Here is a 14547-nt window from a genome sequence, read left to right on the forward strand (position 1 = left end):
CAGGTCCCTGGAATGTAGGTGGGGTGGCCTGGGAGCTCTCACACCAGTGTGACCACATTGGCAAGGACTGGGTTACTCTCTTTTCATCTGCACTGTCACCACAGTTCCTGGCATATGGCTGTGTCTGCTGAGGTTCCACTGGCTGAGCCTGAAGCTGTGGTGTCGGGCAGTGCCAGAGGGAGCATAAGACTTTCAGCCTGCCCATCGCCCTGGGGATGCCCAGGAGCTCCAGCCCTAAGCTCACACCAGAAGGCCACACCCTCACTCTCCCAGCTGCTGTGGGCCTCTGGGGGACGGAGGGCAAGTAGGGAAAGCTAGGGGCATCTGAATGGTCAGACAAGTGCTCCTTTGACTGAGTGATCAGTGGGAGAGCTTTTGAAAAATACAGTGACTCGCCCCCCCAAGCTCTGGTAAGCGGCTGCCCCAGTGCCATGGGTGTTCTAGAATCGTAAAAAGCTAGGAAAATTCTGGAACAAGCGGAATAGGGAAATTAAGGCAGATAGTTAAACAGCACTTACAGCCACCTCGTAAATCCTATTTTCCCTAAACCAAGGACACTTAAGAGTAAATGGCTTTGCCTGACCAGCGCAGCTCGGTGGTTGAGCATCGATCTATGAGCCAGGAGGTTTCAGTTTGATTCCTGGTCAGGGCATATGCCCGGGTTGCAGGCTTGATTCCCAGTGTGGGGTGTGCAGGAAGCAGCTGATCAATGATTCTCTCTCATCATTGATGTTTCTCTCTCTCTCCCTCTCTCTGAAATCAATAAAATATATTTTAAAAAAAAAGAAGAGTAAAAGGTTTGCACTTCTTACCAACCAGAGAGTAAATAGCTTAAATCACCCTACACAGGGATACAAATAACAGAAATCCAATTAAGTGCCATTTGCCAACCACACCCAAGGACAGACAAATTAAGAGAAAAAATCTAATTTTGGTAATCAGCATAAAGCTGAATATTTTACTGACCTGCCCCTAAGACCTCCCCTAAACATCCAGACTTTAAAACCCCTGAAAATGAAGGTGCCTCCCCCCTCAGGCACATGTCCCCTGACCTCTAGGGACCCCATGAGCCTGGCAGTTGGGAGAGCAATGATCCTGTTTCCATGTCCTTAATGTGTTTTTGCTGTGGTCAGTAAACTCTTGCTTACTTTTCTACACTTTGTCTCTTGATGGAAATCTTTCCCGCAAGAAGAGGAGAACTGAGGGCTCCTCTCTCCCAGGTAACAGATGGTCTACCTTGGTAACATCCCCCGCCACCTGCAGCAGTTAGTAACGGCTTTCCCTGCCCAGCACCAGGCAGCCTGATTCTCCCTCAGTCCCAGCTCAACGGGCTCCACCCTCCACCTGCACTTCCTGCTCCAGGACAGGCTGGAGCAGTGGTTCTCAACCTTCCTAATGCTGCGACCCTTTAATACAGTTCCTCATGTTGTGGTGACCCCCAATTTCATTGTTATAAATTGAACATAATTAAAGCATAGTGATTAATCACAAAAACAATATGTAATTATATATGTGTTCTCCGATGGTCTTAGGCGACCCCTGTGAAAGGGTCGTTTGACCCCCAAAGGGGTCGCGACCCATAGGTTGAGAACCGCTGGGCTGGAGGATGCGCATCTTTGCCTGACCTGGTCTGGGAAGAGTTGGTCCTGAACTTCCAAACTCTGAGGAGGCGGCCCCTCTTTCAGTCACTTGTTATCTGAAGGAGGGAGGGGAGGGGATTCATTCCAGCCAGATCCAGGTATTTCCAGAGAAACAGAAACCTGGATATTCATGTGAAATCTTCTGAGTTTTAAATACCAACATCTGGTTTGGGATTTTAAGCAAGCTCTGCTGCAGGCACACAGGCCCTGCTATTCTGGGAGCAAACCTGTGAGACCCTGACCTCAGGGCCTTTGCATTTGATTCTGCTCTGCCCAGACTGCTCTTCAATAGCTGCATGGTTCACTCCCTACTTCCTCCAGGTCTTAGATGCGGACTTCTCCCTGAGACCTTCCCTAGGCAAAAGGAAACCCTCCCAGGCCCAGGCTCAGCACTCTCACCCCGTCTCCCTGATTTATTTTTCTCAATAGCATTTATTATCTACAATACGGATCAGGGAACTACTGCCCACCGGCAAACCCAGACGGCTTCCTGTTTTTGTAAATAAAGTTTTATTTGCACACAACCATGCCTATTTGTTTATATACTGTCTATAGCCCCTTCAGTGCTACAATGACAGTTGAGCATTTGCAACAGAGACCAATGCCCTATGAATCCTCAAATATGTGCCCCCTGGTCCCTTAGAGAAAGTAGGCTAACCCTAACCTAAAATACCAGAATGTAGGCTCCACGAAGGCAGGATTTTGTCAGTTTTGTTCACTGCCATTTGGACAGCACCAAGTAACAGCACCTGGCATTTAAGGGACTCTAAATCAGACTACTTCATGTCCTTGTGTATGCCCTGCTCTTGGCCCTTCCTTCTTCACCATGCATCCTTCATGGCTCTGCTCAGAGTCCCTCTAATATGATGCCTTCCTTGTCCCCTGCTCGGGGCACCCCCGCCCCCCGATACAATCAGTCCCTTCTTTTGTGCATGTCTTTTCTCATCTTACATGGAAATGACCTGTCTGCTTGTTCAAGGAGCTCATCTGTGCCAGAGCCTGAATGCCTGGCACACTGTAGGGCTCTCAAACGACTGCTGACTGAACCTGTGGATGAATGAATTCGGGTTCAAAGGAATGCATCAACGTCCCGGAATGCAGAGGACCGCCTGGTCGTGCATTCTACTTTCTAAAGGTGGCAAAGAGACACGTGGCTGAGAGGTTCAATGGAGTCACCTTAGCAAAGTGCTCTGAGTCACTGAGAGCCCCAGGAAAATCAGGACACCTCCCCTTACTGGTCTCCAAGACATCCATCTCCTGCACCAGCCATCCTGTGGCCCCAAGCAGCCCCCAAACCAGTGGTCGGCAAACTGCGGCTCGCGAGCCACATGCGGCTCTTTGGCCCCTTGAGTGTGGCTCTTCCACAAATACCACGTGCGGGCGCGCACGTACAGTGCGATTGAAACTTCGTGGCCCATGCACAGAAGTTGGTATTTTGTGGAAGAGCCAAGCTCAAGGGGCCAAAGAGCCGCAGTTTGCTGACCACTGCCCCAAACCAACCGCCCTGTGGCAATCCCCTGCCCATCCATACCTCATACTCTATGGCGAGGTCTGTGTGGTCGTCAATATCCACCTTGGCCATCACCACCTTTCCATGCTGCTTGGCCACCACCTTCTCTAACCTTGGCCCCAGGATCTTGCAGGGGCCACACCACCTGGGAAGGGGAGAAAGGAAGCACCCCGTCACAAAAGCACTCACCAGCTGACCTACAGGCTCCCCAGAACATGCCCTTGACCCACATCTTTCCGAGGGACCTTTTGCCCTTATTACCTCTGTTGATAGTGTTTGAATATTAACCTGTAATGCTGCTATGCCAAATGGCAATGCCAGGAGACTCGGTAACTGGGCCTCATCCTGAGACTCTTATAAAGGTTATTTCACTTACTTCGACAGAGCTAAAAGAAATGTGCTGTCATGTAGAAAAACACAGGACTTGAGGTTAAAAGGTTTGGGTTCAAAGAGAGGCTCCTCGCCAACCAGCTGATCGTTCTGGGGCCCGGTTTCCTCATGTGAAAAAGAGACTACTCTCAGGGCTGTGATGAGAAATCAGCGAAGGCAACGCGGGCAAGCATGCTCTGTAAGCTGTAGGATGACTTCTAAGACTTCCCTGACTCAGAACTAAAAGGAGGAGAAACCAATGGCTGGGCGGTGTCTACAATATGTCAGTCACTGTGCCAGGACCGGCTCAGCTTTCCCTACACAGAACCCTCCACCCCGCAAAGGAAAAGAAAACTGAGAAATGGAGGCCCGTGCAAGGTAAGAAACTAGCAAGGTCACAGCTAGTAAGAGGCACAGCGGAGACTGCAACCCGAGGTTGTGCTCCAAGTGATCCCCAGGCCCCGTGTCAGCGGCTATCGCTGCACTGAACACTGTGTTTCTAGGTGGTGAGCTTTCAAGAACAGGTTGTCATCCCCAGGTATGTGCACTAAGGATAGTGCCTGGCACTGAATGAACAAACTCACACCCTGCTTCCTTATTGGACAAGAAAATGAATTATTGTGGGGAAGCACGGGACTTGTTTGGGAAAGTCAGGCAGGGGCTGCCGCCTTCAGCAAGGTCCCCCCAGAGGCCCCCGACCTTTCAGAGAATCCTCCTTACAGACCTTCCAACCAAGTCCCGTGCTTCCCCACAAGGCATCACCCCATTTATCATTCATTTCACATTGATTTTTAGAGAGTGGAAGGGAAAGAGGGAGGGAGAGATCTGTTGCCTCCCGCATGTGCCCCGGCTGGTGCCGGGGGTCAAACCTGCAACCCAGGTATGTAACCTTGACTGGGAATCGAACCCGAGACCCTTCGGTGCGAGGGCCAACACTCTAACCACAGAGGCATACCAGCCAGGCTGTCATTCACTTTGGAAGCCCTCTCTGGAGCGCTCACTATACCAGGAGGGTAGAACAGCTCTGCCTTCCGTGAATCCCTGGCTGTTGACTCCTATTTCATTTTCAGCCTTTAAAACCCTTTCCATTCAGAGATTTCAACACCTCAAAACCCAGTCTGCAAGACCTTGTCTCCTATGACAAGCGAAGAAAGGGAAGTACAAGGGCATCAGATGGCCTTCCGGGGGTGACACGGTGAGTCAGAGAAAACAGGAAAAAAGCAAAAGAATCTGTCAGAGATCTGGCAGAAAGCCTCCCAACTTGTAACTCAGGCTACACTGGTTCCTTCTAGAACAGTGATGGCAAACCTATGACACGCAAACTCATTTTTTTGGTTGATTTTTCTTTGTTAAATGGCATTTAAATATATAAAATAAATATCAAAAATATAACTCTTTGTTTTACTATGGTTGCAAATATCAAAAAATTACTATATGTGACATGGCACCAGAGTTAAGTTGGGGTTTTTCAAAATGCTGACACGCCGAGCTCAAAAAGTTCGCCATCATTGTTCTAGAAAATCTCATTGAGGCGTTCGTCCAGTTTTTTTGTAGCCAGGCCCCAAAAGTCTAGAAGGGAAGAAGGCCATGCTAAAAGGTAGTAGGCCGTAGGCACTAAAACATCCTAAAAACAAACTCATACGGCCCTGAAAAGAAACTCCTGCCCATTCCCTGCACGCGTGGGCACTACGGTGGTGGCACTGAAAACTTTTAGCTATCCCGTCCCAGTTTGGGTGGCAAAATGTTAGAAATAAAATAAACTTACTTGCAGGCCCAGGAACTGGTATACACCCAAAGCCAGATGATGCTCTAGTTCAGTGGTTCTCAACCTTGGCTGCACATTAGAATCACCTGGCAAACTTTTTAAAATCCTAAATTCTAGACTCATCCTCCAGCAATTCTGTTTCTTTGTTATTTTTGTTCCACAACATTATTAACAAAGAATGAGGCCCAGAAATCAGGATTTTTTAAAAAATATATTTTATTGATTTTTTACAGAGAGGAAGGGAGAGAGAGAGTTAGAAACATCGATGAGAGAGAAACATCGATCAGCTGCCTCCTGCACATCCCCCACCGGGGATGTGCCCGCAACCAAGGTACATGCCCTTGACCGGAATCGAACCTGGGACCTTTCAGTCCACAGGCCGACGCTCTATCCACTGAGCCAAACCGGTTTCGGCCAGAAATCAGGATTTTAAAAAGATTCCCAGGTGATTCTAATGTGCAGCCAAGGTTGAGAACCACTGCTCTAAGTTATATTTTCCCTGCTTTGGTCTCAGCTGAACATGACGCTGAGCCATTTGGGCAGTGAATACAGAACACAGGTGGTTCCCAGCACTAATCACAGTGAGCTTTCAAGACTGTTTCCTGGTCTGTCTCCTACCAGACGACACTCAATCGCTGAGAGCACAGATTGGGTTTTCCCAGTATTTGTAGCAAGTCTATGTATGAGAAGCATCAAACGTGGCACTGAGACGTAGCTGGCACTCAAAATTATCTGAACAAGCGACACCCCATCTTCTCCTGGGCCCCAGGACTCACTGTGCATGGAAATCCACCACCACGGGTGTCTCACTGTTGACAACTCGGTCTTGAAAGTCAGGTCCATCCTGGATGTTGAAGGTTGTTGTGCAGACTCTGGTGGTGTGCAATGGCCGGGCTTGGCTGGATGTTACTGTCAGCTCACCAGGACTGTGTTGTGGGGCCTGCAGCGCCCTGGAGATGAGGGGTGCCCACCGACCTTGAGGGGATTTCCTGGAGATGCCGGAGGCCAGGAACCTCCTCAGGAGAAGTCGCTGAGCCATCTGTGAGGGGGAGAGGCAGGAAGAGCTGTAGCAGAGAACCGGAGCAAGGTATGTGGGAGGACCGGGGGGCTCAGGATTCAGGGCTGGGAGCAAAATGCCAGGAATTATATAAGCTTTCCGGAGTGGAGGTGAGTGAAGAATGAGGATCAAAGGGAAGAAGGAATTGCAAACCAGGACAGGAAAATTGGGTTGACAACCAAAAAGAAATCAGGGTATCGGTGTTATTTCAACAGAAGAATTGGCGGGGGAAAAAACACAGTATTTACTGCTAAGGGCCACGTGCCTTATATACATGATTGTCCTCCCAGACCAACTTTTGAGAAAGTTTCTACATATAGTATTGCCGGTATTACAGATAGGAAAGCGGAGGCTCCGTTGTGGCACGCCCAAGGTAACCCAACTATTCTTACATAAGAGTCAACATGAGAACCCTAGGCCGTCTGCAAAGTCCTTACACTATCAATCCCTTTTAATGTGTTTTAGTGGGAAGTTAAGGGAAAAGGGTGGGGGTTGTAAAAAAAAAACCAGGAAAGAGAAACCACAATTCACGGAGGAACTAAAAGGTACAGAAACAGGAGTGTGGGGGGTAACTAAAAAAGAAGGGACGCATGTGTTGACGGAATTGGGGAAACCCGACCCCACCAGGGACCTCGGCTCTCCCGAGGGCAAGCCCTCCCGCCCGGGGCCTCCGCCCACTCGACCGCCGGACCCCGCGGGAGCGCGCCCGCAGCGTGCCTCGGCCGTGACACCACCTCCAGCCGCCCACATGGGCTTCCTACCTCCCTGCAGCGCGAGATGCACAGCCCGGCCCTCCCGCCTGTCAAGGGCACTTCTGCCGTCACTTCCTTAGAGGCGGGCCTTAGCGTCACTTCCGGGGACGGGCAACCTGGGGCACGTCTCAGCACAACTGGAGGGTGCGGCTCGGATTTCGGCCAATGGGGATGGCGGGAAAAGTGACAGCTAAAAGGGCGGAGCCTGATGTAGGGACCGGAAAGAAGGAGCTCTGGAGATTGGGGAAGAGGCCGGAAAAGGAAGGGCGGGCCCTAGGGGAGGGACCGGAAAGGCGGTGGCTCTCGGGGGCGGGACCGGAAGAGGCGGGCGGGTCCAAGAGGAGGGTCCGGAAGAGGAGGTGTAAGGAGGCGGGAACGCGAGGGAGGTACTGTTGGGAGAGGAGGGAGGAAGGGAGGTGTGACTCGAGTTTGCAAACTCAGTCTGCTTTAAGCTCAGCCACCACTGCCCATCCTTCTGCCTCATTCCTTGTCTTCCCCAAACTCCTAGAGGTGCTGGAGGTTCTTTCCGTCCATTTTTACAAATGAGGGAGCTCAGCTCTGCAAGCTGTCTTAAGTGTCCGTTAAGAGGCATAAGACTGGGCGTCAGGAGGCCGCTTTTGCCCTTTTCTGTACCACGCAACTGAGTGAGTTCGTGTGCCCCGCGGGCTTTAGTTTCCCAATATGTGGCATGGAGGGCTGGGCTTCTCGTGCATCAGACGGTGTGGATTCTTGGATGGCCTGCCTTTGAGGCCCCAGGCAAAGGCTCTTCAGGCTGCGAGTTCAGAGCTTGTCATCCCAGATGTGCCATCCCAAACGTGCTCCTGTGGGATGTGGGTTGTTTTGAGATGAGGGCAGTTTTAGCCTCAGGCTCAAGACACATCTGCGCTTCCCTTGAACTACCTAGAAGAGATTGAATTAGGGGCCTTGCCCATAATAAGAGATTATCAGCGATAATTTGTTGTTGTTAATCCTCACCTGAGGATATTTTCCCATTGATTTTTAACGAGTGGAAGTGAGGGGGAGAGATAGAAACATCCATGAGAGAGAGAGACACACTGATCAGTTGCCTCCCGCACTTGCCCTGCAACTAAGGTACATGCCCTCGGCTGCAATTGAACCCAGGACCACACTCTAGGGCAGCGATCATCTTTTCCAGTTCATCTACATCAGTGATGTAGATGTTTAATCAGCCAACCACTGGTGGTCCGTGAGGTCCGAAAGGTTGGCGCCCACGGCTCTACCTGACACAGCAAACTTCTATTTACTAAAGGGCTGTTGTTATCATTTTGCAACAATCCTTTGGCGCCCGCAAGGCACCTTTCCCCATCCCTAGCTCAGGATGTCTTCTGTACCCGGTTCTCTTTCTATCTCTGAACCTCCCCTGCATGCGGGGATCTCTGACTGCTATATGCGGGGTTCTCATACATATGTATGAAAAGAAACCTGGTTATATTTTTTTAATATATTTTATTGATTTTTTACAGAGAGGAAGGGAGAGGGACAGAGAGTCAGCAACATCGATGAGAGAGAAACATCGGATCAGCTGCCTCCTGCACACCCCCCACTGGGGATGTGCCCGCAACCAAGGTACATGCCCTTGACCAGAATCGAACCTGGGACCCTTGAGTCTGCAGGCTGACGCTCTATCGGATAGATATCCACTGAGCCAAACCAGTCAGGGCAAGAAACCTGGTTATTTTATCTTGCCAATCTGCCTTGTGTCTATCTGATCAGCTACAAGAACCTGGAGGGCAGAGGAACGTCAGTCCCTCCCTGTCTGACAGTAGGGGTCTAGGCATCTGTGTGTCCCAGGCTGGGGTCACAACCACCTCTTGGCTCCTCTGCACCCGGTACAAGCACTCATGGCCCCTTATGGTTCTGTGACTACATCAGTGTGTTCTTCTCCTCACCCCTGCTTCATATGAAATGTTTTTCTCTCTCTCCACTTGGTTGAACACCTAGACTACTCACCCCCTCTTCTTTGAGCAGCATTAATTGCTTCCTTCTCTGGAGTGCTTTGTTCGTAACTCTCACAGAACACATTGCAGTGTCTGTCTCTTCACTAGACCATATGCTTCCTAAAAAGTAGGGATTTGTAGCTTTCATCTGACTCCATATGCCCAGCACCAACCTGATACAGTGCCTCACTCCCAGGGGATGTTTAGTAGATGCTCCTTAAGCTGCCTATCTTTGGATATCTAAGGGAGTGGAGTGCAGTCAGAGGTTCCATGACTTGTCCAAGGTCTTGAAGCAGGTCCATCTCACACCTCCATTCAGCCTACACTCCAGCCAGTGGGAATCACAGTTGCAGAGTTCTTGTAAATGTCTCCCCTCCCTGTGAGATAGGGTACAGCTGTAATCAGCAAAAACTACAGGAGCTGTGAGGAGGGAGGAAGAGCACCCGCACAACGAATTTGTGGCTTAAAACCAGCAAAGACCAGCTTGATCCAACACGGCAACTAATTTCACCTGGTGGTAACCCCTAGCCTCATTATATGCTCATTACATGCTAAATGACACACCACACCATCATGTTTGGAAAGAGAAAGCCCATATAAGGGCACGGAATGGCTGACTGAGCTCCCCAGAGAAATCTCCACCCTGTTCCCCAGAAGATCTTGAATATTCCTGTCCCTTATTGAATTCCATACACCCCGGATTAAATGCATCTCAATAAAGGCAGCAAATTCTGCTAAAGAGGCTGCTCTATTGGTGGAGCAGCCCATTCTCGGTCTCACTGCTTCACTGATCAAACCACTTTCACTTTAAACGATGCTGGCATTTGAATTCTTCCCCGCAGGAAACCGAGAACCCACCATGGGTCACGGATCCTCTGGTCCCCAGACCTCAGAACACCTGCATCATCTGTACTTCGTGTTGCTGGTCCCTATAACGGGGAGGCTTTTCCCTCTACTCTCCCTCCACCTGAGAAAAGGCTTCCAGATACCAGATTAAGCATCGTCTCTGGAGACCCTTCCCTGAGCCTCCACAGCCCCTGTGCGTCCGCCAGTCAACACACTTGGTACTCTGTTCTTACTGTTTCTTTACCCCTCACTCCTCACTATACTGTCGGCTTCTGTCTCTCCATTGCTTACCTCAGGGCTTGGAGCATCAGAGTAGGCACTCTGATGATCTGTTCCGTGAACAGACAGCAGGGATCCTCATCAAATCTTCCTACCACAAAATACCCTTTTCCCCACCACGTACATAGCCCCATTTTGCCTTCCAAAGTCATTGCCATGCTTTTTCCCCCCAATTCATTTTGATCACAAAATTATTTTTCCTCTGTCCAACTGGCAGGTCCACTCCCTCACTCCCCAGGTGGGCGGGGCCACAGCCACAGCTGCCCAGGGGCCTTCTTCTGGGATGAGGTGAGGGAATATTTGGGGTAGGTGCACATCCCCTGCCCACCAGCAGCCATGTCAGCCAGATTCTACTTAATAAAGCCCCTTGTTCATCGCAGGCAGAAGACTAGGTGAGGGCCTGGCAGCATGGCCTTCTCCACCTTATCTGACTCTTGCTTTAGCCTCTGTCCCCACCTAGGACTGGAGCCAACAGGGGTGATCCACAGGGGGGCCCCCAGCCCCCCTGGCTCTCCTGAGGTCAGCATCCCTGGGTGCAGCTGTTCCTGCTGATGCCCGATGCCATCTGGCCGGGCACTTCCACCCTGTCCATTTTCATTTCTGTTTTTCTGTGTCTCCAGCACTTTCTCTTCCAGAGCCACCTGTTAACCCTATTCAGCATTTCCTCAGCATTTTCTGGAAGGCCAATGCCCTTGCTTAATTCACACTCCAAATCCAAAGGAAAACCAGTCCTATGTATTATTTTAAATTATATATATATGTTTTTATTGATTTTTAGAGAGAAGGGGGAGGGATAGAATCACCAACCCGGGCCAGGAATTGAACATGTGAGCTCTTGGTTCATAAATCAGTGCTCAACAACTCAGCCACTCCAGCTGGGCCTATTTATTCTTACTCCATAGTCACTTTACCTCTGTTAGCCTCAGGCTTGTCATCTGAGAAATGGGAAGAAAGATACCTTCTTCTCAGGGCTGTGAGGTTGCAGGAAGATTGGGGTATGGGGCCTGGTGCATTGTCAGGGCCTGATGAATGATGAATGAATCTCCTTCAGAGGGAAGGAGGGAGCCTGTGAGGCACGCAGAGAAGGTGGCACTCACGCTAGGCCACAAAGGGGCTGCTCAGCTGTAGGGAAGCTTGTCTACCAAGTCAAAGGCAGGTTCAGGGTGCAGGTATAGGGGGAAGAGGTGTGCAGGAGGGGGAAGACTGGCAGCCTGAGCTCAGGGTAAAGCTTCTGCTACCTGTCTGGTATTTATGCGGTTTTTCAGACTGTGATGTGTAAATCACCAGTGGGTTTATGAAATCAATTCAGTGGGTTGTGATCAGCTTTAAAAAGATGAACAGAATTGGAGGACTCTTTCCCCCTCCCCACATGGGAATCTGTGCTTGTTTCTCAATAAATTTCCACCTTTTGCTATAAAAAATAAATAAAAAGATGAACAGAATTGAAAATAGAGTATGCTGCATGTTACAAGTATTTTGTTCGTGTTATTTCTATATGTCTGTATGTCCTAGGTTGTGATATAGAATGTATTCCTTTTTTTTTTTTTAAAAAAAGAAGGCTCTCTGAGTAAGCCAAGTTAACTTTATTTTTAAAAAAATTTTTTACTGATTAATATAGAGAGGAAGGAAGAGGGAGGGATAGAAATACCAATGATGAGAGAGAATCATTGATCAGCTGCCTCCTGCATGCCCCCCACTGGGGATCAAGCCTGCAACCCAGGCATGTGCCCCTGATGGGAATCAAACCTGGGACCCTTCAGTCCACAGGCCAACACTCTATCCACTGAGCCAAACCAGATAGATTCTAGAATGTATTTCTTACTGTGGATTGTAGTCAAAGGGTTTGAAAGCTACTGATAGATTGAAAAGTTACCAAACAACTGACACTGTTCTAAGCACCCCACATGCACTAACTCATTTAACCCTATAGCCCCATGAGGTTGGTATTGTTACAGCCCCCAACTTACATATGGGGAAACCGAGGCACATAGAGGTTAAGTAACTTGTCCAGGGTCACCCAGATAGTAGGAGCTGGAAGCTTAAAGGTGCTATACTTCCCCTAGCAAAGGTCTGATCTAACGCTAGACTGCTGCCTTTCCCCCACTTAGCCCCAGGGACCAGCCAGCCATCTAGGGCCTAGAATCTAGGGCCATCAGAGCAACGTGGGCTCAAACATTGCAGCTGGCGGCAGGCCATCAGCAGTGGTTGTGAGCAGAGGCGCCCACACGGTGGCACTGTGGTTCTTTCAGCCTGCTCCACAGTGGCCCAGGCAAGCTGGGCACATCCTGGGGGCATGGGCTCCCCCTGGTCTGCAGGGCTGAGCGCAAGGCATAAGGTGCTTCTCCCTGACCACGTGTCTGAGAATTTCATGGCTGGAGAGAGACATCTTACAAACAAACAACACAGAGAGAGGTGCTGGGCCGCACAATCCAAGCTGATAGTGAGTTCCTCTCCAAGAGGTGTTGGTCCTAGAGTATCTTTGTTTTCAGTTTCCGTCTTGATGGTAATTCGTTGTTAAACACTGTTGCAGAACAATTGGAACTATGGCTTATGTGTTGCAATGTGGTTTCATAGTCTGTTGTGATTCACATTCTGTCCTGTTTCCAGCAATTACCCAGTGCCCGCCTCATCCCTTTCTGAACATAAAGACTTGGCACTGGAACGGTAACATAACCTTCCATTCATAGACTGGTGACGGCTTTGTCCTGCAAGGGTAGATGTGGAGTGTCATGGCTGTGAGGTAGGTGGGCGTGTGCTGTCACCCACACCTGCCCACCCCACTGCCAGACCAGTGCCCTCAGTGGGCACACGCAGGCTCATTCCACATCCTGCCCACGGTTGCAGTGAGGCTCCTCACGTGTTCCTGGTTCCGCTGGGCAGGGTAAAGTCTGCAGCTGTGAGAGGCTGGGGAAGGGAGGCCCGGGAGGACCCTTCCTCTTTCATCCCTCACCCTTTGGCTCGCTCCGCCTCCCCATCCTGGAACAGGAGGCAGCTGTGGGTTAGCAAAATGATGAGCCCTGGGCCCAGAATTGAAACTACTTCTTCCACAGGCCTTGGCCCCTCACCCACTGAGTGCCCTCGGGCAAGGCGGTCACCCTCTGGCACTGTTGCCCATCTGTGTGAGGCTCTAACAATGCTTACTCCACAGAAAGGGTCGGAACTCTCATAACAAGGAAATCATGGACAGCACATCTGGGGTCTTTACCACATGCCTCACAGCTGTCCTAGCACTTTTCCTGTTTCTCCTCACAGTAAGCAAGACGCTATTAGTCACATTTTACCAATGAGAGAAACTGAGGTCCTGGAAAGATAAATAACAGCCTAGACCAGTGGTCGGCAAACTGCGGCTCGCGAGCCACATGCGGCTCTTTGGCCCCTTGAGTGTGGCTCTTCCACAAAATACCACGTGCGGGCGCGCATGTACAGTGCGATTGAAACTTCGTGGGCCATGCGCAGAAGTCGGTATTCTGTGGAAGAGCCACACTCAAGGGGCCAAAGAGCTGCATGTGGCTTGAGAGCCACAGTTTGCCGACCACTGGCCTAGACCATGAATCAAGCAAATGGGAGGACTGGGACTCAAACCCAGGCAGCCTGGCCCCAGCAGGTGTATCCTTAACAACTCGGCTCTACCGAGTCTTTACTATGACCTGTAAACGAGTTAACATGTAAAAAGCCTTTGAAAAGGTACCTTTAGTGCAAACACTAGGTCTTATGATAGGTTTTGCTGGAAGTGCAAATCGCACACTTGTGCAGGGAAGGCAGGGCTCGGGTGTGTTGGCGTTAGATCCGTGGAACCCACGTGGACCTGGATTTGAGTCGTGGCTCTGCCACTTGCATGCACTGTGATGTAACCCAGGTAAGGCTCGGCCTCCTCTGTGAAATGGGGCTGGCGGTATGTACTCCGACACTGCTTACAGATATGCAAATCCCGTCTTAGAGAAAGTCATGTGACTTACCAAGGGCACACAGCTAGTCAGCGTCCTGACCTGCAAGGATGTGGTGGTGAGGCGGCATAGTAAGAAGGTAGGAAAATTCCCGGGCAAGTGGAATGGGGAAACTGAGACGAGATAATTTAAGCAAGGTCAAGCAATTTAAACAACTTACAAACAGCTAGTGAATTGCAAGACCTTATCTTCCCTAACCAGGGACACTTGAGAACAAATGGTTTATATCTCTCCTCCCTAGCCAGAGAATAAATAGCTTAAATCACCCTAGAGGGAGGGAGAACAGAGACTTTTTTTTTTTTTTTTTTTTTTTTTTTAACTTTCCAATGAACTAAGAGCAGCCCCGCCTTGGCTCACTTCTGTCACTGTGACTTTTACTTCCCAGTGAGCCAAAGCAGCCCCACCTTGGCTCACTTCTTTCCTATAA

The 14547-nt window shown here is 50.0% G+C and overlaps 2 protein-coding genes across 4 annotated transcripts in view; both read right to left on the minus strand.

Moving 5' to 3' along the window:
- The window catches only part of TXN2 (thioredoxin 2), a 12718-nt gene extending 5539 nt beyond the window's left edge, over window positions 1-7179 (minus strand). Inside the window, exons 1-3 of one of the 3 annotated variants that reach the window (XM_006105719.3) lie at window positions 7059-7084; window positions 6061-6323; window positions 3172-3295 (exon numbers count right to left, since the gene is read on the minus strand). In XM_006105719.3, coding sequence (XP_006105781.2) covers window positions 3172-3295; window positions 6061-6323 — 387 coding nt within the window. In that variant the 5' untranslated portion in view covers window positions 7059-7084. The other 2 variants (XM_006105720.3, XM_023746674.1) reach the window with 2 other exon arrangements.
- Window positions 7180-9452: 2273 nt separating this feature from the next.
- FOXRED2 (FAD dependent oxidoreductase domain containing 2) overlaps window positions 9453-14547 on the minus strand; it is a 29970-nt gene continuing 24875 nt past the window's right edge. Inside the window, exon 9 of the transcript XR_002826949.1 lies at window positions 9453-9471. The gene's annotated coding sequence lies outside the window, so the exon portion shown is untranslated. The remainder of the gene's footprint in view (window positions 9472-14547) is intronic.

Source organism: Myotis lucifugus, unplaced genomic scaffold (genome assembly GCF_000147115.1).
Source record: "Myotis lucifugus unplaced genomic scaffold, Myoluc2.0 scaffold_718, whole genome shotgun sequence".
NCBI classification, from domain to species: Eukaryota; Metazoa; Chordata; class Mammalia; order Chiroptera; family Vespertilionidae; genus Myotis; species Myotis lucifugus.